General features: G+C 56.3%; 6 protein-coding genes across 6 annotated transcripts; 3 read left to right on the top strand and 3 right to left on the bottom strand.

Moving 5' to 3' along the window:
* Window positions 1-443: 443 nt before the first annotated feature.
* POSPLADRAFT_1144021 (hypothetical protein) lies at window positions 444-1,580 on the top strand (the record flags this gene model as incomplete). The annotated part of the gene is made up of 2 exons (XM_024485648.1): window positions 444-563; window positions 609-1,580. 2 exons carry the CDS (start codon window positions 444-446, stop codon window positions 1,578-1,580), a joined length of 1,092 nt encoding a protein of 363 aa, XP_024338386.1.
* A 457-nt stretch (window positions 1,581-2,037) lies between these two features.
* On the bottom strand, window positions 2,038-3,284 carry POSPLADRAFT_1034178 (hypothetical protein; the record flags this gene model as incomplete). Its single annotated transcript, XM_024477005.1, has 3 exons — window positions 2,038-2,563; window positions 2,634-2,898; window positions 2,987-3,284. The coding sequence occupies 3 exons, from the start codon at window positions 3,282-3,284 to the stop codon at window positions 2,038-2,040; spliced, it is 1,089 nt and encodes a 362-aa protein (XP_024338385.1).
* A 1,180-nt stretch (window positions 3,285-4,464) lies between these two features.
* POSPLADRAFT_1034177 (hypothetical protein) lies at window positions 4,465-5,632 on the top strand (the record flags this gene model as incomplete). Its single annotated transcript, XM_024477004.1, has 3 exons — window positions 4,465-4,957; window positions 5,019-5,113; window positions 5,222-5,632. 3 exons carry the CDS (start codon window positions 4,465-4,467, stop codon window positions 5,630-5,632), a joined length of 999 nt encoding a protein of 332 aa, XP_024338384.1.
* Window positions 5,633-13,494: 7,862 nt separating this feature from the next.
* Window positions 13,495-15,486, bottom strand: POSPLADRAFT_1144910 (hypothetical protein; the record flags this gene model as incomplete). The annotated part of the gene is made up of 12 exons (XM_024485742.1): window positions 13,495-13,673; window positions 13,734-13,769; window positions 13,820-13,862; window positions 13,918-14,328; window positions 14,383-14,405; window positions 14,454-14,482; window positions 14,548-14,572; window positions 14,635-14,793; window positions 14,848-14,874; window positions 14,932-15,112; window positions 15,170-15,373; window positions 15,430-15,486. Coding segments are annotated over 12 exons (1,374 nt in total), but the record flags the coding sequence as incomplete, so codon positions are not given.
* A 2,076-nt stretch (window positions 15,487-17,562) lies between these two features.
* On the bottom strand, window positions 17,563-21,147 carry POSPLADRAFT_1046899 (hypothetical protein; the record flags this gene model as incomplete). The annotated part of the gene is made up of 12 exons (XM_024479150.1): window positions 17,563-17,727; window positions 17,863-18,175; window positions 18,597-18,672; window positions 18,829-18,920; window positions 19,045-19,689; window positions 19,733-19,761; window positions 19,815-20,020; window positions 20,075-20,176; window positions 20,558-20,643; window positions 20,693-20,725; window positions 20,776-20,844; window positions 20,906-21,147. The coding sequence occupies 12 exons, from the start codon at window positions 21,145-21,147 to the stop codon at window positions 17,563-17,565; spliced, it is 2,058 nt and encodes a 685-aa protein (XP_024338382.1).
* Window positions 21,148-21,513: 366 nt separating this feature from the next.
* On the top strand, window positions 21,514-25,498 carry POSPLADRAFT_1046898 (hypothetical protein; the record flags this gene model as incomplete). Its single annotated transcript, XM_024479149.1, has 11 exons — window positions 21,514-21,921; window positions 22,018-22,050; window positions 22,340-22,491; window positions 22,628-22,718; window positions 23,295-23,368; window positions 23,490-23,524; window positions 23,749-23,765; window positions 23,824-23,903; window positions 23,960-24,745; window positions 24,804-24,881; window positions 24,937-25,498. The coding sequence occupies 11 exons, from the start codon at window positions 21,514-21,516 to the stop codon at window positions 25,496-25,498; spliced, it is 2,316 nt and encodes a 771-aa protein (XP_024338381.1).
* Between the last annotated feature and the right edge of the window lie 1,031 nt (window positions 25,499-26,529).

Here is a 26,529-nt window from a genome sequence, read left to right as displayed (position 1 = left end):
CATCCGGAGACAGAGTCGCACGGTGAGTCCGAATATTCTTGGGAAGGAGCGCTACCTGTTGGGGGGACGCCGGTGCCTTTCGGCAGGAACACGAGGCAGTAGCCGGATCATTTGCCGAGGGAGGCGAAATTGGGAACCCGGGGGCATGGATCATCGCGAGACTTTTTTTTTCAAGACTCTGCAATTCTTCTGATTTGGGGGTGTTGTGCCCGGTGATGCCGATATATCTCGCCCGTGCCACGCCCAGCGTCCCCTCGCTCCCATGCGCCTTCAAGGTTTCAGAAGTCCTGTAGCCGGATCTCCTTCTTTTAGAGCACACTTACTTATAATATCGGCACCTCTCCAGGCCCTCCCGAATTCCCAACGGTACCATTGTGCCCCAGCGCCAGCCTGTCCCCGTCGACGTTGACCGACATTCTTCCTCTCGCCCCCGCCCCCCGCTCATGGCCGCTGTCTCAGGCCCCCCCGTCGCTCGCCATCCGTCGCCCTTCCGCAGGGCAAGTAAGGTCGCGAGTTCGTCGAGAGCAGCGGCGCCCACGGCACATGCGATTGTGAGTCGCCCTGTTCTGACGTAGCAAGTATGGCGGACCACTGACGCCCGACCCTAGCCCGACCCTTACTACGGGCACGAGGAGACCGCCAAGCTGTGCGGGCGATTCGTCACCCACCTGTTCGCATGTCCGGACCTGCCCCCCCTCTCGACGGCGCAGCCGCCTGCGCCGTCGCCGCCCCTCGCCTTGTTCATCGCCTACGCCCTGCATCGCACAAGGCTGCACGCCTCGGTGACGTTTGCCGCCCTGTACCTGCTCCAGCGGCTAAAAGCCCGGTTCCCCGCGGCGCGCGGGTCCTCGGGGCACCGACTCTTCATCTCGGCCTTCATGATCGCCTCCAAGGTCATCTGCGACGACACGTACTCGAACAAGAGCTGGTCCATCGTCGGGCAGGGCATGTTCGCGCTGCGCGAGATCAACCAGATGGAGCGCGAGATGTGCAGCTACCTCGAGTGGCAGCTCAACATCGACCCGAACGCGCTCAAGGAGTTCGAGCAGAAGGTGCGCCGCGACTTCAAGGGCCAGGGCCCGTACCCCACCTACGTCCTCCCCTCGCCCGCGCCCACGCCCGTCCCCGGCACGACGCCCTACTCGTCCTCGGGCGCGGTCTCGATGCCGCCCACCTTCGCGCGCACCGGCGCCGCCGCCGCCGTGCCGTCCACGTCGCCGCCGAAGCCGATCCCGCCGCCGATGGCCGCGCCCACGGCGTACCCGTCCCCGCCGACGTCGCCCGACACGCCCGACACCCCGGAGGCGTCGTACTCGACGTCGACGTCGCCCGCGAGCACCGCGCCGCCGTCGACGCCGCCCGGGTACGTGGACGACACTGTGCGGATCGTGTCGACGAGCACGATGGGCGCGCCCGCGGCGATCGCGCATCGCATACACAAGCCGGCGCCGGCGCCGTCGCTGTCGTCGGCGGCGTATCCGCGCGTAGAGGCGCGCGAGGTGGAGTCCGCGTCCGCGCTGAAGAAGTCCGGCAAGTGCTCGAGCGATCTGTTCGCGCGGGCGACGCCCTGCATCTGGTAGATGAGTGTTCGGTTCTCGATTTGCGCTGTGTTCTTTCTCGCCCCTGCGCGGCGTCGCGCTTCCTATTTCGCCGCTGCGCGCCCCTCATTGCTTGGGCTGTGGACCCTGTTAAGCTATACCCTTCCATTTGTGATTTTATACATTGCTTGTTCATCGGGGACCGCGGCGTATTCATGGTCTGTCCAGCATTACCATCGGCTTTCTTTGCATGCACATACCTGAGCATATGTTGTAACATAGGCATACCTATCTATAGTATTGCTGTACACTGCTTAGCCATAGGCATAAAATATCTTACTGACTATACAAAATAAAAAGGGCTAAACTAAACATCTATCTCGTTGCGGTGGGATTAGAGTGTGCGCGCGCGAGGACGCTGGCAGTGATAGGCTTCCGGTGGTCCTGGTGCCGGGTGGCGGTGGCTTGTCGCTTCCATGTTCCTAGGATTGATAGTGGACTATCGTGTCTTTCTTTGCACGAGGCGGCGGCAGTCAACACGAGCGAGACGACGCTTCGCGGGAGAGGCAATGGCGGTATACGGTTCGAGAGTACGCCCGTCCTCGGCTGAGACACAGCTCGTGATTGCTCGCGTTCCATGCCAGTGTCTCGCCTTGCGACCACCGGTGACTGCAGGCGGAGCCAAAGCTATTACGCTATCGTCAGGCCACTTATCGACCTGCGCAATGCATGACATACGACGTGCGCGGCGGGCGACGCCAGGGACGGCTGTCTGGGTGCGAGCCGCCCTCTTACTAGCGCGCCGCAGGAGAGCCATCTCAGGCCCATCGATGGCGGATGTGCGGCGCGATCGGTCTAAGGCGCCGCTGTCTGCGACGCTAGGTGGCTGGCACGCTACAGCGGCCCAGCGGCGGCCATCTCGCCCGCCTTGGCCCATTCGAGGCACGCCCGCGCGCGGCAATGCACACGCTTTCCTGTCCCTCGCGGGCGTGCCAACGATCAGCCGCGGCAGCCTCGCAACCTGTCTGCCCAAGAGCGTCAGGCTCGTCGTCAAATATGTCAATGGTGAACGTTTAACCGCCGCCTCGCCATAACGAGGGGGCAGCGCGCGATCGGAACAGCCAGAGCTCTGTGTCCGCGTCTGCGTGTGCGCCCGCGTCCGTTCGCGTCTGCTTCCGCCCTTCTGCTTCTACCCCGCCCCCGGGCGGGTATGCCACTTCTCCACCCGATCTGTGGTGAGCGAGTGCGGCAGCACCCACATCGCCTTGCGCGCCTCGATCGATTCGGGTTTGGGTTTTGCCTGGGGCGTCGCCGATGGAAGCAGCGTTTGTGCGCACGCGTGACGACGACTGCCCGGGCCCTCGCGTTTGTCAGTATCGTGTCTATCATGCAACCGCTCCCGCCGGGGCAAGGAGAGAGACACTTCCGCGGCATCTTCTGGGCCGCACGTGTGTTCCATCGGAAGGGGTGTCTGATATGGTGGGGATCTTCCAGGCGCGGGCCCAAGCTTCCTGTTGTCGCCTCCGCCTTTGTGCTACGACGACCCCCTGCCCCACACTCGACTCCTACCCGATCATGCATGATCACTCTCCCCGGTCCGGGACGGTCGTCCTCCTCAGCCCCTTCGCACAGCTCCAGCTGCACACAAGTGGACTGTCTCCAATCCATGGAGCGACCCTCGTTTGATATGCCAGCCGCAAATGATGCGCCGTCCGTGGACCTGTTCCACATATCCGTGGCTGCCATCGCGCACGCACCCGAGCGAGACAGCTCTCCGAGAACAGCAAATGAGATGCATTCAAGTGCGCGTCCAGAGAAGACGCCGCAAACCCCATCCTCTTCCTAGCCATATCCAAACTCCGCCCCCTGTCACACCGGCGCGATGCCTCTCACATTCACATTCCTATCTGCCACGTCCGACAGCCGCGCGCTCGCGCGGCAGTAGTGAGTCCCTCCATGTCCTCTTCCTTTTGTTCGCTGCTCGGGACGTGAGACTGCCCGCATGCGCCCCGGTATCACGTCGGATGTCTGTGTGTCTCTATGTTCTCCCCGCGCCAAAGGGCATGCGTCCATTCCGACGTGGCCCGCGTGCCGCCCCTGCGACTGTCTGCCCACCGTCTTTGTGTCCGACTCGACAGACGGGATGGCGTGCATTGTACGTGTTGCAGGAACCCTTGTGTCCTGACGCATGCACGGACGCAATGGTCCCCCGGACGACAATGCGGTCCCAGGATAGGTGTGTGCGCGCCCACACCCTCGTACGGATCGCACGACCCACACCGCCTGCCTCACACAGGGTCGCAAGCGGATGCGCAGGGCCACCGCTGGCAAGTAAGCATAACAATGGTCTTCGTCCGCCATCCTATCCGCTGCGCTACTGCCATCAGCGCCCTGGCGACGCCCCGCCGACCCGCATTCCTATGTCAAAGACTCAAACGTCAAGGGGCTACGTCTTCAGAAGCCCCCCGTAACGAGTTCGCCGCTCAATGCGCCGCATAATGCACGCGCAGGACGACCGCACAGGTGACGTTCGACCCCATACCCTAATAGGCGACGAACCGCGGTGAAGCAACAGCACAGCATGCTGCCGCTGTCGCTCCGCAACCCACACGGCCTGCGGGTCCTGTCACACAAGTGTCCCCCGTCATCACCCTCGACGTGCGTCGCTGCCAGCAGGCCTCTCGCATGCGTCCCAGCAGCACGATCACCGACACACCGCGCGCATCGCCATCGCCATCACGCTCTCAGGCGCAAACACAGCACACAGACAGAGGCAGCGCCGCGGGCCTACAGCGTTTCTGCCATGTATGCATCGCGCAGGTGAGAGAAAGGGCCTCCCCCATGTCCAGAGTCGCACCGCAGTCCATGTCTAAGTCTAAAGCGAATATGACTGTGAGAGCGCCCCACATCCCCAGCCGCCCTGCGCATGTCATATATCGAGGTGCACGCCTGCTATCCTGCGTTGGGGCCCGCGTCCGGATGGCCCGCCGTGCGCGGTAGGGTTGGGGGCTGGGAGCCCTGTGTTGCGCCTGCGGAAAGGCTATCCCACGCGCGCGTGCTTCGCTGCTGCGCGGACGTAATGGACGGGCCCTCGTGCTCGTGGCTGGCTGGGTGGTCGGATGGTGTCTTGGAGTCTCTCAGTGCTCGGGGTAACGAAGCACCCCTTAGTAGCGCGGCTCGTGATCGAGCGGGCGGCGCGATCGCGCCGCCGAGCTTCAGTCGCCTTGCGATCTGCTGCAGGCCGCGCACGGCTCCGTCCCAGCGACCCCGCGCGCATCCGGGATCCAAGTCAGGTCACGTCAAGCACTGCATGCGCGATCGAGAGGGCGGCACGGATCAGCCCTCGACCACACGGAACATCTGCCCGTCTGTACTGTCTATCGGGCATATGACCCACGATGACGCAGCCGGCCTGCGCCGTATGTATGAGCGGTGGGCAATTGATTCGGCCTCGTTGCTGCACGCTGCGCGCTTGTACAGCCGGGCAGGTCGTGAACGCCCGCACGCGAGCCCGGGCCCTCGTTCTGCCGCGAAGCGGGAAGCGGGAGGCTGCTGAGAGACGCTATCTGACTGACGTCTGTCCGCAGCCTCGATCGCCCGCACATGCGCAGGCACTTGCCAGGACGGGATAGGATCGGGGTCCTGTGGTGCGTTGTATGCGTCTTCTGCGGTGTGCTGGCGAGGCTGTGATGCTCGGGCCAAATGCGATATACTTGCGCGGCGGTGGTACTGTGCGGCTGTGGAGGAGCAACGAGGCAGATACGCGTCCGCGTCTCCTGGTAACTTACATGTCTTTCTTTGTGCACTGTGAGAGCAGGTTACGGCACAGGGAACGTTCGCTCTCCAGAGCGCTCAACGGCGGCGATAGTAGGGCAGGATATGACTCTGGCCGTCATATGAGCTATGAGCCTGGGTCACGCAGGGAGCGAAGGAGCGCCGAATGCGGACAATTGGGCATCGTGATTCTATGCGCAGAACGCTTAGGCGGCGTCTCGTATCTGCCTCTTGTGTCTGTCTTCTTCGTGCTACTCAGGGACGCCTGCAGCGGCCCTGGCGACTCTGAACCGTCCGTGGAAGCGACATATAGGAGATAGGTGCGCCGGCGGCACGTCATGCGTTGTCTCGCGCGAACAATAGTGCCCATCGTAGATAGCAGAATTAACGGATTACAAGATAGCGCGGCAGGTCTCCACGACTGCGGGTCCCCTAGCGCGATTGCGCCTGCGATGCGAACTTCTGAGGCTGTGCGGCGGGGAATGCAGATGCAGATATGATGCATATGACGGGTGCGATCAAGCAACGTGCAGATCCAACCCGACCTGGGGAAAAGCGCACTGCCGCTTTGGGCGCGCGATGTTCTGGGAAGCTTGTGTATGAGTGGTGCGGCTTTGGGGGAAGACGTGGCCTTGAGGCCTGCGCGTGCGCGGTGCAGTAAGCCGAAGACGAGGGGATCAGATTCAAGGTCCCCGTGCGCTTCCTCGGCGCGCCGTGACATTGACGGTTCTGCCAGAGTGTTGCGTGCGGGCGTGCGGGCCGACGCGGGGCGCAACGTGCAGCAGGACGTGGGCCGTTGTTAGTGGTTTGCGGTGTGTGTATCATCATGTCGAGGCTGGCGCAGCAGCGTGGATCAGAGCGTCGGGGGGGACACTTGCAGTAATGCTATGAACACACATGCGCTGTTGACAGAAACTCTAAACAATGTGGGTGATGCATGTGCGCGAGCCAGATGTAGGTTCTGTAGCAGGTGTATGAAATAGACTTGGGAATCGAGCGTACGGCTAGGCGTTGTTGGGCGCCCCGAACTTTGTTACTTACGTCGCGTGCCGTCGCAACATGAACGAGGGATAGCTCGCGAGACGGTCACGTGTATGCATTCTGTCAATCAACCAATCGGAGAACGGTCACATGAGCTCTGCAGCCCTGCACGGGCTGATGGACGCCGGCCGTGCCCGAGGTCTAAGTATGAGCGTTGAACAGACAAGCCACGCGTGTATCAGAACGAGCCATTCAACCGCGTCAACCCTCGTGCGTTTAAGTTGCCATCATCATTTCCATCGCATCATGGCGCTGGACATTTCGCACAGCGCGCGCGCATTCTTGCCGCTTCTCGTCAACGATCGCGCAGTGTATGTAATGTCAGTGACCGTGACTCGCGTGGCCGAGTCCGGGGACCCAGGTGATGATCAGAACACACCTCCGAGGCCACGCCGGTAAATGGACTGATCCTCGGCTACTCAGTCTTGAGGGCTGTCTTCCATAAGTTGTTACTCGGTTGTGTGCACGCCGCCGCGCGTCCGAGCCGCATGCCATCATATGCTGGCCCATACAACCGTGATACGTGTGGCGTCCTCGTTAGTCCGCTGTCCTCTCGTTCACTCGTCCGATCTATCAGGGGCGCACCTTGTGCCGATCCTTGACTGACACAAGAGGTCCCTGTAGTTGGATCGTTGATCATCGCTTGGGATCGCGCGAATGCCGGCGGAGCCAATGGGCCACGGTTTGACCGTGATCGAGATCTGCGCAGCGCAGGTATTCGTGTTTCAATTACGACGCAGCCTTCGAGACGACCAGCTCCTAGGATGGTGGATCACATTTGCACAGGAGTCCGCGCATCCACATACACCCGCCAGGGCCACTATCGTATCCGCAGAGCACGAGGTGCTAGCCCGATCCGCGTGAGATTCGGGCGATGACGGTGAGAGCCGGCGGGAAGCCATGGTGGGAGCGTTCCATAATGAAAGACGAGCGAATCCCGAGCAATACGGGTATCAATCCGGGGAGAAGCACGTAGAGGGCGGCCCATATTGGATGATACAGGGCAGCACTCACCGGACACTGGCAAGAAGACTCCGAAACGGAACCTGATGAGCCGTACTCGCCTCGCACCCGAGCCGTGGCGCGCAACTCACAAGTACAGGTGCACGGAGGGATCCGTTGCAATCGCTCCGAGACCGAGATGCATGCGTAGCAGATCTGCGACAGCGGTATCAGAAAAGCCGTTGGCAGCGGGCAACCCACTTGTGGAAACACGACATCATGCGGCAATTTCCATCCAAGGCGATCTTGAACGAACTACGTATTGTTGCCTGTGGGACAAGGTTATGAGCATTGTATGCTTGAGGAGAGTAGGCCAGAGTTCTGTCGCAAATGAATCCCTACAAATATCCACTAACGTGGTCAAAGAGTTGTCCGGTTCACAGCCAATGCCGCTCACATTGCTGCCTGCTCAGATGTCTCTGGGCCAATGGGCAGTTGTTTGTTGTTATTTGTAGCGGACTTTTCGTCACCCGGTTATTTGCAAGCCACTTGTCGTCTTCTGAATCTCAGCATACTCTATCTTTCAACTGCTGATCGTCTGAATGTCACTTCCTTGCTCTGGTATCCATTGCTCTTGGCAGTGATCTTGGCGTCGACCGTCAACGGCGCAGAATGTTAAAGGCCGGTCATGCCAATATCATACAGGGAAGATGATTGATCATATGATGCACACGTTGTATCGAATACCGACGTCTCGCTAGCATCCAGACACTTGGTTACGTCTTCGCCCGCCTGTTATGCAGCTCATACAGCCGCATTGGCGGAGCTCCCCAGAATTCTATATTAAACCGTCTGCATGGCTGTCTAAACGTGCTATACCTTTTCGCTCTACCATTGAGATGTAGTACAATACGATACATCCAACCCTACAAGCCTTTCTGTCGCTTCGTTCTTTGTTGTCTCGCTCTGTCTGCTCGGCCGATTTGCTGCGCGCACGTCAATTCGACATTGCAATGAGTGGATTTGTCTCAAGAGAGAGCCAACCCTTGCTGCGCAGCGCTTGCTCGCTCGCCACCCACTGCCTGTCTTGTCTAGCGTGTGTAAAGGATCCCAATATATCACGAATTGCGAATGGCAAGTTCTATCTGATTTTTGACGTCAAGCTCTGACGCCGGCAATCTATAGTATGACACACCTATACTACATCCGCTCGCCTCTGAATTCAATCCCGCGTCTCTGCAGACACGCCGGACTCGGCCAGTCCCAGCATGTGCCTTACAACACGCAAACATGCTATGCTTCGATGCATGCCTTCGCAGCTCCTCTGTGCACATTACGAGACCACGGACCCTGCTCAATCCCAAGAGCGATCGCTGCCGGTCAATTTCAGGTCATGCGCCCGTTCGTCATGGGGCGTCTTTCAGGTGAGTACGGCATCCCTGCATTTGAGCTTCTGAGCTCTTGTGCAGATATTACCGGTGCCAACAAGCTACAACTCGGAGTAACTCGGGCATCTAGATATATATTGTGATGAAATCAGCGTGGTAACGACTCCATGAACACCCGAGAACCCAAGTTTTGTGGTGCCATGACCACGAGCAAGAGCGCAAATTTGACAACGTACGTTGGTATTGCCACACTGCCACTCATGGACATTCGATAATGCGTATCAGCAGGGAAGGCGGGTATATTTCCAAAGCCCAGATCCCACCGGATCTCATAGGAAGCCACTATTATCCCAACCGAATGTCCTCACGGCCCAATGTTCCTGACTACCGCTCCAAATGGTGGCTAATACCAAATAACGCAGCCACTATTACACGACGCAGCTGCGGACATGTGGTAAGCGCTACACATATGTCTATGCGTCTATACTGTTGTGGGCGTTGCATCATTCTTCGCGTCTCGTCATACTTCTTCACTAGACAGATGATATTTATCTTCGGGCTAGCACGATGCGAGCGACCACACATCTCTGCAACGGTGATCTTGGATCACTATGCTGTACAGCAATCTAGTGAGTCTATGTATACAGGTTACCTAGGAGTCTGTCAAACCACCGCACTAGGAAGACAATATCACTGACTGTCAGTCGGCCGTACATAATATCCCGACCTCAGTACGTATAGCAACGATAGCATATGCGACATGTTTGATGTGCTCTACCCGATCCACCATTCTGTCGCGTTGCTTGATGATACGCTCACTTAAGGTACGATTGATGGGCGCCACTGACGTTGTCGACTCGATGCGTTCACATTTTCCCAGGCTTGTTCCCAGGTCAATCTAGCAGTGTCCCATCCTGTTTTGTTTGTATTTTTGGGCGTCCGGAGACCTCCAGCGGTCTCCACCCGGACGCGTGTCCGCGTCCGGATCAGCGCGCTAACAGTGCCCGGGCTCTGTCCTGACGCTCTCTCACCTAGTCTTCTCACTCCAACTTAGGTTCGTACGGTGCGAAGTTCATGCGCCCCGCTGTCACGAGCTGGCAGATCGGGCCAGGCTCCGTGCATCTTCCAGCACGCGCACGCATGCTCCGAGCCCGGACATAGGGCGCACGGCCGCCAGCAGATCGAACCTTGAGGGAGGGGCGATCTTCGTGCGTGCAGCTTGTAGCGCGCCGATGCCCGTCGGTCTTCTGGCAGCAGTCCTGGCATTTCTGTGCACGCAACAGCCCATTCTTCTTGCATAAGTTCCGCTCCTCGATGCCCGATCGACACCGTGGGGCGGTGCGATGCTTCCGGACCCCGCACTAACAGTGCTGGGGCCCGAGTGGCCTAGGTTCTGGGGTGCGGTGCATTCCTACACAGATCTACTCCGATTAGCTGAGACGTGCTTCAATCAACGCCACTTGGACATAGATCCTTTTCAATCTGCGAACCTTGCTAACTAGGCGCTTTCATGTACGGTAGCGCGGATAAACTGACCCAGGCCCTTTGCCTTGCGTAGTCTATCAATGTCCCCCAGCGGGCTGGGATTGAAGCGGTGCGTACTGCATCCTGCTGCTGCAAGTCTTGAGTGAACTAGCCCAGGCGTCTTTCAATCTTTGAATACGCAACCTGGGAAAATATTTGCTACCTTTGAAATGCGCTTGTTTGACATTGACATTCCTAGGATGCACCCGGTGAAGGCGGTCGAACGTTTATGCCCGCTGGCACGAAACGCCCATCATTTTTCATGGGCGTTTCGAGGGCCGATGTATGCATCACTCGCTCGGTCATCGGTCCCAGTCCTGCATACAAGCGTGCATTGGACGTCCCTGGCCACTGGTGGGTCGAACAAAGCGTCTTTCATAAATGCCTGTGACCGTCTCGGCCTGACGCGGGCTGAGTGATCATTGTAAATCGTCCAAAGGCTCTCCGACTGCCCTGTTGGATGCTTCCGCCTGGTTCAGAGATAGACGTGAGTTGTTCTCTCACGATAGTCAGCATGTGTGTACTGATAAGTACATCTTTGTCCCTTTGCCTCGATCCTTGCTTCGCTCGGTGAGCGTAAATCTCTATAGGACCCCGTTTGTGCCCAGGGTGACCTTGTCCTCATGAGGCCATGTGCGACACGTTCGTACTTATCTATGCTGCCGCCTCGGCCGCGCTTCGAAATGGCGTTTGCTTTCAATCAACGCTCGTGACAAGGCTAACTGTGCATGATGTCACTCACGGGCAGCTGGGAGTGAGCCTTTTCGCGTTATTAAGCCTATCTCTTTGCTCATCGAAAACGGACGTTTGCTTATTGCTGACAAGCGCAGATCAGCTCTTGTCTTCGGCAAGGCACAAGGTCCTATCTCGTGCTACGCTCGATACGTTGTTGTCTGGACCAAAAGCCAAGAAGAGGTCTACGGCTGCATCTCAACAAGCGACCTGTTTGGCTTGCGCGATTTCTTTTGTCGTTCTTGCGGTCACCACGACTCTGTTTCTCTCAGCAACCACTAAGTCTTGGCACCCGACCCCTCTTGTGCTGCAATTCCCTCGGACCCACTGATCTGCGGAGATTCTAGACAGTATCGTATGTTACGAGGCGCGAAAGTAACAACTTTGGCTTCTGGGGAAACTTCGAGCTGCTTTTCATAGCATTCCTGTCGCGATATAGGCTCGCAGCTCCACTTCCTACGGGGTCGATCTGGTCTTTTATATCAATATACTTGTCGCTGTCAAGAGATCTTCGCTTCACAGCCTGGACCGTCAGCGGTGGGAAGTAAATTCAGCTTGAAGATGTATCATTCATCGTAGTGAATGATAGTTCCATTCTGCAGTTACAAGTATCGATACGATTTCATCGTGAGTGCTTGGAGGGATTCGAGGGTCAGCAGGGTCCAGATGACATCCACTATTGGGAAGCTGAGCTCCTGCCTATCGCAGATGTATGCCTTATATCACAGCGGCCCGAGATCGCCTAGCGGACAAAGAGGACGCCCATCATTATGCAACGTACGAATGTAGCCGGTACGGCGCTGCTGACGTCGGTGCAGGGACGTGGCCGACTCCGCGCTGATGCACTCACTGCTCCACTTTGATATTGATGAGATCTGATACTCGACTACTCTCGCTGTCCCCGACAAACTGAGCATCGAGGTTTACAAACGCGACATGAGCACGCTACTGGCAGCCACGATATGATACTTATGCACGCGTGTTAAGCCATCGGCAATATACTAGCTGTCTCGGGTGTAGTATTGTGGGATACCCTTGTATTGTCATCTATCGCATGGTCCGTGATGGAACTCAGCGGCTCGTCATGCTGGCGCATCTATCATCAAGTCGCTGCGCGCTGTTAGGCCTCCTGCATTTCTGGCATTTGTGTCTGGGTCCCCACTCGCCTATCTTTCTATGTTTCAATATTGCGTGATTTATGATATTGCCCTTTTGTCTGACTGTACCGTACAAGTCGCAGAATCATCGATCTGTACACTACAAGATTGCAATGTTCTATCATTCATTTATGTGATTTAGTGATCATGATTCGCTGTCTCACTACTATGCTGTCGCCTGGATTGGCATAAAGGGAATTTTGGAGCCGTTTCTTGTGAGCATTTAAGTTACATCATAGGTGGTAGCCACAATGCGATGGTAATCAAACCCATGAGCTGCGTCCGGGACTGTAGACTTAATGACTACCAGCTCATAAGATCAAAAGGTAAGCTTTCAAGGACGTCGGGAATCGGTAGCATAATGTTTCTCTGCGACCGGCATACCGTACTGAGGACTCGGAATAATCAAAGCGAATACCATATGTTCTTGAGCAGCAAGACATGGCGCTTGAAGAGTCGAGACGTATTCATGTGTATAGAGGATATTTATCTGGTCCACACGGTATACCTTGTGACCACTACAGGCGCGGAAGTAATAGAAAGCTCTGTCCGTGAAACTTGAAGGCTCTAAACGACTTCGGTATGCGCATTTACACCGCCCGGCTTCTCGAGCTTCTCGTACCATCTTTGGTGCCGCAATTGCCGCTGCGGAGCTGCCCGGAAGGTTCAGACACGGTACAATGCGTATTCGATAGCATGGATTCCAGTCGCAAATGCATAGAACGAGCATCTGCTGCGGCACACAGAAGGATCGTGGTTCCCCTACGCCCTCGGCTAGGATGTTTTAGATGAGCGGGTCCGCGACCTATCGCAAGATCCAGTGCTCGCACAGAATGGAAGCATAATGGTCGTGCATGGCGTGTGGCCGGGGTCTGTAGGATGGCTTTGTTCTAACACGACAAGCGGAGAATTTTGGTATGGTAGATCTCGATGGAGGAATAGGTTTTACCGGGACTGGCCCATGGGACAGCATTCAATTGAAAACGCTCTTGAGCCTATCATCAAGTGCCGGATTGATAGACTTATCGATGAAGTGAAGTTGAGAGTTCCCCGCGCCTTCATGTGTGAAATGCATGGTCAGGCTGGCTGATGCGCGTGGGCTGCTAGTTTTCTCCCGGTAAGATCACGACATTCTACTAGGCTGTGCGATAGGGAGCCTCGTGTAACGCAGACGGTGTATATACTTACACAAGAGACGCGCTGGTAATGGACATGTACACCGCACGATGTGTTCATTTTGTAGGCCGAGGCTCAACTGGCGGGCGTGCGGGATGGCGCATTCAGAATTCAATGAGAAGCGCGTTCCCTTTGTCCACAGACACTCGGATTCTATCGCCGGCGTTGACGTCTTTGAACTGCAACGCACGGTGCAAGGGCACCAGTGGGAGAGCAATCTTGTTAGATTGGACACATGTGGCCGCGGAAATGACCCACCGTCAGCTCTCTGGTGCGGTGCAAGCTCTCTATTTCGTCCACCCTGTTCCGGACGTCGTCGAGCAACTTGTTGAATCCTGATGTTTCAACCACCTCCTGCGCCGCACGCAAAATTAACAATGAGTCGGGCGTCACATTGTGGTCTGTCTGCGGCAGAGGGTATTTCAGCAGGCTGTTACGGTGTGGTCTGATCCAGCATGCACTTACGTCAATGGCAATGATGTTGGCGCGGTCGAGACCTAACAATAATAACTCAGACACCCGTGCTCGACATGTGCGGACCACATACCCTCCAGAAAATCCGGCCTGGTCATGATCTGACGACATTTGTACTGCATCGAATGGTCAGAAGACTGCATGGAGGCAGCAAAACGCGGAACTCTTCACGTAGGGAATCTTCGGTAGCGGCAGCTCGTCCAAATCATCCGGTGACAACTTCCCAGACTTGACGGCCTTTCTGCGCTCCCGCTCATCCTCCCGGCGCTGTTGCACAAACTCGCGAAGAAGCAGCCACGAGCACGAACTCCACTTTTGCTCGTCCATTACATCGTCGTCGCAGTCCGGGATGAGTCCGATTTGGCTCTGCAGCCAGGCCGTCTCAACGGCGAGTATGTTGTTCGCAGCATCCTGCACGTCCTGAGCTCTGGCAATTTTGGACAAGTATGACAGTCGTCCACCGACAACGGACACAGCCTCTTGTATCGACACGGCGTCAGGGAGCGCTCGCCTCATATTCAAGCGCATCAGACTGGTGGCTCGAGCAGCATCTTTTAGCGATAAGTCGCCAACGGCAACGACCTGGGTGACGTGATGGGTCAGCATTCGTGACATATCCTGCATGTTATGTTTCACCTGTAGTCTTGTAGCAACTTTCTCTGACATTCGGTCAGAGGGACGAGCGTTAGAGAGGTGAATAGACCCACTCATTAACAGGTAAGGCCAGAAGTCATCACTGTGCCCGATGGACAGGGAGGTCAACATGCGGTCAGAAGACAGCCGAGGGAAGACAATGCGTACGTGCTAAACACCAGCGTCATGATGCCTAACCAGCGCACGCACATGAGCATTTGACCGCCTGAAGCATGATTCATAGGCGAGAGATACCTCCTGCGGCCCAGGTCTCGGCGCGATACTGCAGTTGCAAGAGCATGTTCTTCCCGTCGTCATCATTCTTGAAATAATGTACGTTGTTGATAACTAAAATGAGTGGCCGCCCCGTGCGCTGCGTATGGCGCAAGGCAACCTTCTCCAGTTTGTTTAGTGCTTGTAACAAGCGGCTTCAGAGCTTCATCCTCGCATGACTATGAAAAGACCCACCTCGCTCAATATCCAGCGAAGGCCCGGCTGTTAAAGAAAACAGCATTTAGTCACTGCTTGCTCATTTATCACATAACGACATACCTTCTCGCGGATCTCGCCGCTGGAACAGACCTGTCTGGGTATCCTCGTTGTACTCGTAATTCAACGCTTTCCCGAGGCGCAATCGGAACACCTCTAGGTCTGGGTGCGCGTCGCACATCGCGACGCCCTCCGCCTGCACAGCCTGCATCGCATCGAGGATCATAGTTCCCTTGCCCGTCCCCTATGATGCTCCGCACTCATAACTCAACCAATCATAAAATTAGGTGGTGGTGCTTACCTTAGGTCCGAGCAGCATGTAGTATTGCCCTGCCTCCGCGCCCCGAATGACGCGATCGATGAGGTCTTGTTCGCGCCGCCGCACATGCTCCGGCCACACGGGCTCAGATGGCGAGGCATCGGATTGGTGTGAAGCGTTGCGGCGTTTTGCCGCGCTTGCCAGCTCAAGGGCTGGGTCATACCCCCTCGCGAATGCCAGCTCCATCTGCAGAAGGGGCCTAGTGAATGATTCATATACATGTATTGAGAGAACTTCCATACCTTATCGAGCACATTCTTCTTGTACCATGCCACATAAGCTATGCCGCCGAAGAATACTGTGCAATCCACAGTATGAGCATGTCACAGGTAGTCACATAGAAAGCGAAGAGCAAATGACGGCCGCTTCTGTGTGGCATAGTGAAGATCATTCTGAAGTACGTTCGGTGAATGGCGTTTCCTGAAATGTAACTTACCAGCGCCGAGACCGACAAGAGTCGTGATGACTGCATCACCAATCGAGGATCCTGTCGTAGGAATGCCACCGCTCACACGTCTCGTAGACTTGTCCGCTGTTTCATCATCCCGGCGGAAACGAGGTTGGCTTCCTTCTGCTGGCGATTGAGCGCTGCGCTGGCTCTGTGATGTGGACACAGTACGTAATCCCAGTTTCCGATCGTTCAGCCGCTGTGCAACAATCACATTGAGGTGTATCTGCCTGTTACTGAAGTGGAGGACAGATTTGACGCAAGTTAACATAGGCGTAGGAGTACAATGGCAATCGAGGTTGCTTGGGTATGATTACTGGCTGGCATTAATGGCCAAGCGGAGCTGTGCCACCGGCGCCCCCGACTACGCGTTTCAACGCAATGAGCTACGCAGAAGTAAAATACGTCTTTTGACAGCAGTGATCTCATACCAAAAGTAATATCAGGTGGAATGCTCCAGCTCAATAAGGGCTCGATGCTGCGCCTTCCACCTTTGTTGTAAATTTCAGGTTCGAGAAGCTATAGTTGAAAGCGCCCATCTTGGCCCAATCAAATGTAGCATTTGCACGTGGTCCGTGATAGAAGCGCTCAGGCGCCTGCGACGCACCTGTGGTTGATGCATCAAAGGCCTACATACCTTAGCAGAAATTGGAACTCGCATATGCGGCTGAATGTTGAAGAATGATTTTCATGTATGCTCCCAAGCTGCGGAATTGAGACACGCTACGCCGGCAGAGCCTACGATCTACTTATCTATAAGATTTGATAATCTTCTTATCCCCACCTTTATTTGTTCATTTACTCACGCTTGAGTTGTGTATTTTCTGTACTTTTGCAAGTTTACAGAATAAATAATCAAAAAGAGGAGCATTGATCTTGTCACAGAGTCCAAGTGTGTCAGACAAGATGTAGATTTCAATGAATAGTCGCCATCATACTTTTGAGACGGGCAGCCGGACAGTTATTTAGCGCCCACAACCCACACTGCGACTTGAGTCGTCAACTCATGCGCTGTATGAGGCTGGTATCATAAAATTGGTAAGCGACGCATATTCTTCCTTGACAGAGTACTTTCGTAGATTTAGGGGTAAATTCTGTGAGCTCGACGAAGTTATCTCGCTCATGTTGCATTGGCGGAGAGGCATCATCGACTCGGATATTCTCCGACTGCACATCTAGTACAGTTTATCCGACGCTGCCACTGCAGTTTCAAAGGCTCGTGGTATACTTCTGAGCAGCGCGTGTTTGCTCCAGATCAAGCTGTTAGTTTGTACTCTTGTCCAATTCCAGTCCTGGCGCAATCGAACTTTCTGACGTCTTTGTCTCTAAAAGAGGACATCATGACTACGCCGGCTCTGCCAAGAGACAAACGGATACCCGAAGGAGCTTTCCGAGACAGTGTCTTGGACATAGCTCAACCACTGTTCTGGTGGTGAGGCACGATTATCGAGGGTATTACAATGGCCCCCAAAGCCCCATTTCGTGGCCCGGGGCAATCTTGGGCCATGAGTCCAGCATCATTCCACGAGTCGAATGCACGACTGATCATCTTCTTGCCTCTTCACTAGTGCACGCCCTTGTTGGTCCGCCTCTTCGCTGGTAGCAAGACTATCAATGTCAAATCACGGCGCGATGAAGTTTACGCGTGCACGATGTTTTGCTACCATCTAGACTGGAAGTGTGCTTTTTCCAAGCTAAGTTTGGTTTCCACGTTGCCAATCGCGTGGTGTCTGCATTCCCCATGGCACAGCATCATCGGCGTCTGTGCGCATGACGCCCTGCTAAATCGGACGCGAGGCAGTGCCATGGAATCTAGCCCGATTAACCGCCCTAGCTGAGGGGTATCTGGCTACTGTACTTCACTGTGGTATGTGAGCTCTTCCATTTGTAGAAGACGACGGCGCACGAACAGAATTTGGTGCCACGTTCACATCGCGAAGTGCCTTTCATTGATGTTATCTGGCAGAATCCCATGGCTGAAATGGATCCCTACGAGTGGAATTTCTTGATTTAATAATGCCATGGTTGGGACACGGAAGAGCACCCTCAGACGCTTTTCGAGCGTTCCGTACACCCGCAGAGCCCAGTTATCCTGTTACGGCGTTCATGGCTTCTCCGTAGAAATGACTGATGTTCTGGACGACAGCTGCGCAGAATCCCCGCCGCGAGCGCTTTAAATATGCCTCCGCGCTCCTCTGCCGTGAGAGCTTCCTGCGGATATACTGACGGTGGGTGAGTCGTGACACGTTCCCTTCGACAAGGACGTGCCTCGTGGTGTCCCTCTTACGACCTTCGATCTGTCTTCGACGCGTCCATTGCAGACGCACGCGCGAACGCTCGCCATCCAACCGCCTCTTCCTGGGGCCAGTCCGGTCATCAACTTGATGGACGACACAGTCTGCTGCCGCAGAAGGCCTCCTTCAGTGCGAGCATTGCACTTCGCGTGATGGTCCACAGAGACGGATGGCACACGTACGGAATGACTCTTGATCATCAGGATGGCCTCTGCAGTCACTGTGTCTCGCCGTGCATCCGATAATCTGAATGGACGCGCCGATGCCTCTCGACAGGTAGAAGCAGGTGTGTATCCGCATGTATGCGGGGCTACTGCTATTGCTATTGTGGGGCCTCTCACGTTATTAGCCCATACAAAGTCCTATCTGCCACCTTGGGGGCGTGTCTGAGCAAGTACGTCAGAAATACCACAGGGCACCATTTTTGCTATGAGTAGCGCTAGCTACCTGAAGTAACTTCGCGAAGAAAAGGTGCTTCGGAAGCCATCGTATACCAAGCCATGCACATGTGGAATTGACGCCACGCTGGCAGCAGCAGCAGCGTTCTTCCTTCGGTGCCCTTCTCCGAGTCTCAGCCTCAAGGTCTCATGTCCATTACATTTAGGCAGGTCACCAGGTCGAGCTTTCTTGCAGTTCCCGTGTGTACAGATGTCTACGTCACACTTACATTCCATTATCCTGTTTGCCGTGTTTCGTGTCGGCCACTGAATGTGACTTCCAAGCCTGAGTCTCCACAGATGCTACTACACGCTACCGCGTGGTGGTTAGTGCACGCGACGCTCAGAGACTGGTGCGGATAGGTACAACTCAACTGTATCGTCGTCTGACGCCTCCAGCACACCATAAATGTATCATAGTGTTCAATGAATGCTTCTAGGCCAACCAGCGAGCCGACGCACTGGCTGGGACAACTCGTACCATGACATGGCGGGTGCCAAGAATGCCATCCGTATTCTGGAATCTCCATCTCAGGGACCACAGCACAGTCGATCTGCGCGGACAATGAACAAACAACATTGACGGGCGCTCATTTCATCGTTGTCTATTATGTGGAGACACAACCTGGCATGAGGATAACTGCAATAAATGTACATCGCAGGTGCGTTTGCGCCTACAAACCAGCAAGAACACTTTCCTGACCCTCAACACCCACAACACGCCCGCCCACCTCCACCTCCATGCACCCAATATTATCCCTCCCCTCCTCCTTCAGGTATCCATCCTCCTCGTGCAGCGGTCTCCCCGCGCGCTCGCCCAGCACCATGTCCTCCCCAACCGCGCGCAGCCACTCCACGACCGGCTCCCTGAACCAGCGCCGCACCTCGCCCGCCCGCGCGCCCGCCTCAAACCACCCGAGGTGCCCGCCGCGCCGCGTCACCGCGAACACGACGCGCGGGTTCCCGCCCCCGCCGACGGGGAGCACCTGCACGATCGGGTCGTCCTCCGCGTTCAGCGCGAGCAGCGGCACGCGCACCGCGCCCAGCTTGTCGTGGCTCGACGCCCACACGTAGTACGCCTGCGCGCTCGGGAAGGGGAACGGCGGGGACGACCCGCCTGCGAACCGGTTAAACGTGCTGTCGAACGCCTCCATCGTGGGCCCCTTGAGCGCGAGCAGCGGCGCGACGGCCTGCGCGACGGTGGTGTCGGCAAATTTGCTCAGCGACGCGGCGTGGCGCCGCACGATGTTCTGCAGGTTCGTGCCGAGCGCGCTGGAGTAGACCGTGCGGTGGAACCACCTGCCTTCCAGGCTGAAGGCGGTACTGCGTGAACAGGACACGAAGATGAAGGTTTTGAATAGCTTACGCTTCACTGTTCTTCAGTAGGTCCCACGGCTAGATCATGGACGGTAAAGCTCAAGTTGGGGATCGAGGCGATGTGGACTTACGCAGGCAAGAAGGCATGCAGCGACGATGCGACTGTTCTCGCCCTCTTCCGCCAGATATCGTGTCAGGACGTTGGCGCCGAGCGAGAATCCCAAGCCCAGGAGAGGAGCACGCGGGTATCTCTTCCTCAGATAGTAGACTGCTACACGCAGGTCGTCTGTGTGTCCTGCGGAATACAATTGCGGGCTTGTAATTGGCACGCCGGCACCTGCAACCGAACCTCAGCATGAGGGTCAATAGGTGTCATACTAAAACGACGTACATCCGCGGAAGTTGCAGACGACGGCTCGGTATCCCAGACCGCCTTCTTCCACAGGCGCGCATACGGGTGCGAGGACGGCGCGGACATACGCCTCGTGCGAACCTGGAAGACTGGTCAACGGACGATCATGTAGGGCAAGTCACGGTGAGCATGATTGATGTCGACTTCAACAGGCTCTATTAGAGCAACGGCGAATATAATCCGTTATTTCATGAAGATGAACAAAGACACGATGTATTTCCCCAGTCAGATGGTGAGCATGTCTGGGTAAAACCCACCCGTACAATGCTGCCTCATACCTGTTTTCGAGAAGCAACACTGGTGCTCTCCACCCAGCCGACGTTGATATCGAGGTAGTAAAACCCGCCACTTAGACCAACCACACCGAGTTTCACCTCGATGACCGGTGTAAATCACACATTTCAATAACGGTGTGGATGGATGTTTTCCATGTTCAGCTTCAGAGTGACCTGTATAACGTACCACCTGTCAATCCATGTTTTACCACGACGATAGGCGTGTCATCCTTCAGCTTGCGATCATGCTCGAGCGGTGCAAAGTCTAGGCCGCTGCATGTGGCTGAGACAAAGTTGTCAAGATGACTCCATGGGGACTCACATCGTGCCGCCATCCAGCGTTCGTAAGGTCGTCCTGTATACGGCGTTAACTGCAAGCTCCGATGTTTGTCTACACAAGCATACCTTTCGTAGTCTACTTTATCAACCTTGGAGAAGTCCCCTACAACTGAGTATCCTGTTTGGAGATGCCCGCTGCTCAAGGGAAGAGCTTGCAATCGTGTGGACGGACGCGAGGACAGCCGTACAGACGGACCTGAACAACCACCACGCAGGCCGGAACTCCTTGTGCAAGCTGGGACATCGCGTCTCCACAAAGTGTCGCAGGGATTCTTCACGGTCCTCCTTTGTATTGATTGGACTCTTCACGAGTACAGGAAAAGTTGAGGGCGCATAGTAAAGCTTTGCGTGGAAATATCGCGGAAAGAACACATCAGACAACTTGAGCAGCGCATATAGGGCGCATAGAGTTAGTCCAAGGGCGAGAGTGATTGTCATAGATGGAACGCAAGCTCAAGCGGGCGCATGTAGATGCCTATCACGCATTCCAGACGGACGCTGCCATATGATATAGACGACCGTCGTTGCTCGTCGTGGTCGCCGGCAAGCTCGAGCGCCCGTCGACTCTGCCTTTCAAGCCGGCTTTGTGCGCTGCGTCTTCTCCCTCACTCGCCATATAGACAATCTGGCTTGTAGACTGAAGACTCATCATGCGACGCCCACCCTCGGCTTCTATTGACCCGCGCCGGGCTATTTGAACAATTGACTCCGAGTTTCTGGATAATCGACGAAACAAACAGGCCATGACTCACTTATTCAATTATCCAGGCCTTGGTCACTGGTAGTCCTCTGTCATTGTCAGCGATGTCTGCGTACGGCGCTATCCAAAGGACTGCCAGTTTAGAGCCGCTCGCCTCCACAGTATGGCACCTCAAGGACAAAGGGCATGGCGAACACGACAATGTCACGATCCATCACCTTACCCTCTCCCGTGCACGATCTCTGTCGGGTCTCGTAGAGTACCTGCATGCAGTCTTTGCTGACGAGCTTGCGCGGGGGCTGACGTATCCGCAAGAAATCCTGCCGGGCGAGACATACACCCAGGAGACGTTCGAGGCGTACTACTTCGCCGCAGACGTCTTGGTTGCCGTTCAGGGCGAGTCGGAAAATACGCTCTCGTTCGAACATCCGGAGGGACAGGCCGTATCTTATGGGATCGACGCCGCGCGAAATGGGCGGCGATGGGAAGCTTGCATTGCAGGATGTTACTATGTGAGTGCTCTTATGCAGCCTTGAGCTCAGTTGCCGTGCCTTCGACTGCTGTGCGTGCGTGATTTGTTCGCATGATCTGACTGGTATTATCGACAGGTGAAACCCAACTATCCTGGTCGGTCGTCGCATGTGAGTACCTTGTAACGCGTATGCTGCGACTTCTGCATATAGCAGATGGACAAATGAGGCTCGTTCTTGCGTCATACTACTATCACGCTATGCTATCACCCGTGTTTGTCGGAGGCAAGATGACATGCCAACTTGAGCCGCAAATCCACCCGCTATTGACGACGGGTCGGTCGACCCATTAGGTCCCAGACATCAGGCGCCATGCCCGGTCCCTGATCGCTGCGCCTTCTCTCGATCGGTTCGACTTTTGCGAGGCATCCTGTAACTCACGCGTCCGCATTTGCTGCAGATCTGCAACGCCGGCTTCCTCGTTCCCGTCTCCCAGCGCGCAAAGGGCGTCGGCGCGGCGCTCGCGCGCTCGTTCCTGCACTACGCACCGCGGCTCGGGTACGAAGCGAGCGTGTTCAACCTCGTCTTTGTCAACAACACTGCCAGCGTCCGGTGAGTGTCGTCGCGTCTCACAACGTCCCTGCGGGCATGCATCATGCCTTCGATCTCCGCGATCCCGAGGCTTCTGTCGATTTTCTCTTAACGCGTTGTTCTGCTCCGGCACTCACCCTTGATTTCATTACGACAGTCTCTGGGAGAGCCTGAATTTCACCAAGGCAGGGCTGATCCCGCGTGCGGGGCGGCTGAAGAAAGCGGACGGGAGCCCGGATGAGGAGTATGTGGATGCGTGGGTGTTCTACCGCCGTTTCGACCAGCCGTCCTAGGAAGTCGTCGCATTAGAACCGTGCCGTATTTGGTTCGCTAGTGTATCCGCTGCGCTGATAGGCTCCACCATAATCAATGTATGCCTACGATCGGAAGTGTACGCACATTTTCGTCCGTGCTGTCTACTATGAGATTAGAAAGTTTCCGCCCCAACGACCTGTTGCATACACACCAAGGATTCCTGAAAGCCGTCGCCGTGGTGTGACGAGCAACTGGACAGAAGAACTCAGTTTCGAATCTCCATAGATCCTGTCTGATCGCTGTCTGATCGAGCATTTCGTTCTGTTTCAGGCTTCACAATGCACTGGGTAGTGCACAATTCAAGGTGCAGCAACAATATCGGTCAAAGAGGTGTCGTGTTCCGCCTTTCACTATACCACATCAACGCTCATGAGACCAGAGCAGCATACTTCCGCTCAAACGTATAAGGCTCGTGGTCACCGGTCAGATTTATATCACATAAATCCCCGGTGCGAGGCTTCCACTCGGACCAGCGCCCTGAGTCTATTTCGGCTTTCGCCTTCTCTCAGCGAATCGTTACACACCTTCGGTACCACACGAACGCTAGAAAGTGTGCGCACAACGCCCCGCAGCCAGCAATCCTGTAACTGACAGTAGCGGCAACCTCGACATGTCGAGTGCTGATAGTGTTATTGGCGCCCGTTCCTCGCACGGCAAACGACAACAATGAAAAGACAAACACCCGTGTACACTGCTCGTTTTAGGAACAAGCAGGACCAGAGAAAGGGGCAGAGCGACGGTACGAGGGGCACCACTATTGTTCCCGATCATCCTCGCCCCTGATGGCCACAGCCACACAAAGCCCACAACTGTAAACACCACGCGACTTAAACTCAACCTCCAACCTTTACCCCCTTCACCACCACCACGAGTATATCATCACTCTTGCCGCTTCCACCCTTCACGAACCTACCACCTCAATCATATCCCAACACACGTTATATTCCATGGACGCGCCCGCAGTACAGAATGTGGCGCAGGTGCGTGCACCCTCCACTCCGTCTCCTCCTGCACCTCCGTAACCTTACATGCCCCCAGATCAACGACAATGGCGACGCCGGCCACATAGATGTGCTCGCCGAAGGCCTACAACTCACACCTACTCCGAGCCCTGAACCGTACGTCCATGACGCCGACGCCACATTGCCACATCCCCACTGACCATTCGCCACAGGCGCACCCCGAGACCCAGACCCCGCTTCCTCGAGCGCAGCTACGGGCCAAGTCCAGGGGCGCTCCCGCCCGACGCAGTGTTCATGTTGAAGACGCCACGGCTGCCACCGGATGTACAGCCGGAGAGCGCGTCGGCATGTCGTCCTGCAGCCGCCGAGCGCCACGCCGCCGCTCATCGTGCGGCCACGCCCTCTCCCATCGCTCGACCGCCCGTCTTCTTCCCTCCGGCCGCCGCGCCACTTGGAGGGCAGAGCCGGCCACAAGTGGCTGTGGCTGGCCCCAGCAGGCCACTGACAGACAGGCCACCTGTCTTCACACTACCAAGCAAGCCGGATGCGCCTGCATTGGCACCGCCGCGGACACAGGGTCTTGTGGCGGCCCCCGCGGATGCAGCAGAAGCTGCTGCGAACGCGCCCGCCCCAGTCTCCCAGCCCAGCCGGTCCCACCGGCGTAATTCTGACCCCGCGGCGGAGGAGGTCCTCGAGCACGGAGTGACCACCATGGGGGAGCATGCCCAGCGGGACCTGGGCTACTTCCAGCGGTCACGTGCGCTCTGCGAGCAAGCCGGCGACCAGTTGTACACCATCCTGGATCTCCGCAAGCAGGTTTTCCAGGAGAAGGCGCTGCGTATCAGGATGCTGACGTACATCCTGCGGTGGCAGAAAATCGAGTCCCTCTGGTCGGAGGAGGCGCTCGGCGAGCACGTCGAGGACATACTCGCGGAGGACGGCAACGCGTCGGCGGCCCTTCAGGGTGAAATCGAGGCGATCCAGGAAGCGATCGCTAAGTAAGTCCTGCGTGTATTTTATAGCCTTTGCATGACTTATAGCGCGGCTTGCTCGCAGGGCGGACGGAGAAGGCGCTGAGGGCGCGAAGAATGCGTCGCGATTACGATCAGAACGCGCAAGGGATGGGCAGCATACGTGAGTGCCTATTCCTGCTCGCAAGTGGATGCGGTTTGACTCTGCGTGACTACAGGCCCGTCCTCGATCAGAGGATACTGCAGCAAATCGCCGACGCGGTCAGAGACCCAGTCGGGTTGCTAGGAAATGCCACACAAAAACGCCGCCGATCTGAAGAGGACGGCGAAGACGACGAGCCCCAGGGGAGCAAGCGGGCCCGCTCGTCTGCACCTCGCGCGGGGCCATCGCAATTCGATGTGGCCGCACCTCCGAATCTCAGCAAGGGGAAAGGCAAGGCGAGGATGATGAGCCCCCTGCAAGAGGAGCCCGAGGAGGCGAACGTGGAAGAAGAGCAGGAGTGTGCGACGGTGATCGCGATGCTGGGGATCCTGCTGTCAGACAGCGAGGAGGAGGAAGGGGAGGAGGACGGAGAGGATGACGACGACGACAATGTGCCTGCTCTAGTGGCGCCGGTCCAAGACGCGCCACCGCCACGGCAGCCTAGCCCGCCGATCGACAGACCTGTGCGCCCCGTCCCACGTCGGTCGCCGAGCATCGGGCCGGCACGACAACCGCAGTCGCAGCCAGCGTATCGCCAAAGCACACGTCTTCGCGCGAGGACGAACGGTCGGGCGTGATGCAAACATATACCTCTGTTCCGCCAGCATTGATACCCGCGTCGATGATACCCTGGCTCTCCTTCACGAACGTCTCTCTCTTTGTAGCTAGCTGTACCTTCATGTAATGTGTCCTGGCCTTCGGACATTCTCCAAATTCCCTTAGTCGTGCGCATACACTTGCTTTGTTTGTCGGCTGCATGCGTGGTAGATCTGTTCCTAACCCGCGCACGATGGGATTTGAACATTGAGCGCCGCCAGTGTCCCGATGAGTGCCATCGCGTCTCTGCAGCTTCGAGTTCTTTCCTGGTTCCCCGCCTTGTCTATACTGTCTCAGCTCGGCATTCCGCTCGGGTATTCACTTTGTGAACGCGCTAGTGGTCTACTGTTGCTTCGGCTCAAACCCCTGGGACCTGGACGACGTGTCGTAGATAGAATGTAATACATCCGCTATGCCGGTTCAGATAGCAGTGAGGTCGTTATATCTTGAAAATGAATAGGTGTGCACTGCATCATGGTGTCCGTGCTAACGACAACGAAACCGAGATACAACCTGGGGGAGCATACACGCAAGCCGTACGCATAACACGGAGGGCGATTGCGCACAGGTACTCGTCGCGATCCGCAAAATTTGGCGCATGCAGATGCCTCGCTCGAAGAGACGCCGTGTTCGCAGAGCCTTCAGATGTCTCGTTCTCGAGGAATACTCAATGACAGGGCTCACAGTAGCATACAGATACTCGGACAAGAATAGACACAACTCCGCGCAGCATACAGATTATGCAAGCAACGACAGGTCCTTTGCGTCGAGTCCTGAGGCCTGATGGCGGGCTGCATAGAAGAGATAGACGCCAGTTGCTCATAGATGACAGCCCGCTTGCAAACAAACGCTCAAGTCTGCTTGTCCTGTTCCATTTTAGGAGAAAGAAGGCCCAAAAGGGGTTATGCCCCTTGTGTCGCCACTCGATCACTCTGGCCACTGATGGCCACAGCCAAACAAAGCCCGCAGCCATAAACACCGCGCGACCTCAACTCGACTCAACCCAACTTCC

This window comes from Postia placenta (assembly GCF_002117355.1).
Source record: "Postia placenta MAD-698-R-SB12 unplaced genomic scaffold POSPLAscaffold_8, whole genome shotgun sequence".
Classification (NCBI taxonomy): domain Eukaryota; kingdom Fungi; phylum Basidiomycota; class Agaricomycetes; order Polyporales; family Adustoporiaceae; genus Rhodonia; species Rhodonia placenta.
This window is presented reverse-complemented; position numbering and strand designations above follow the sequence as displayed.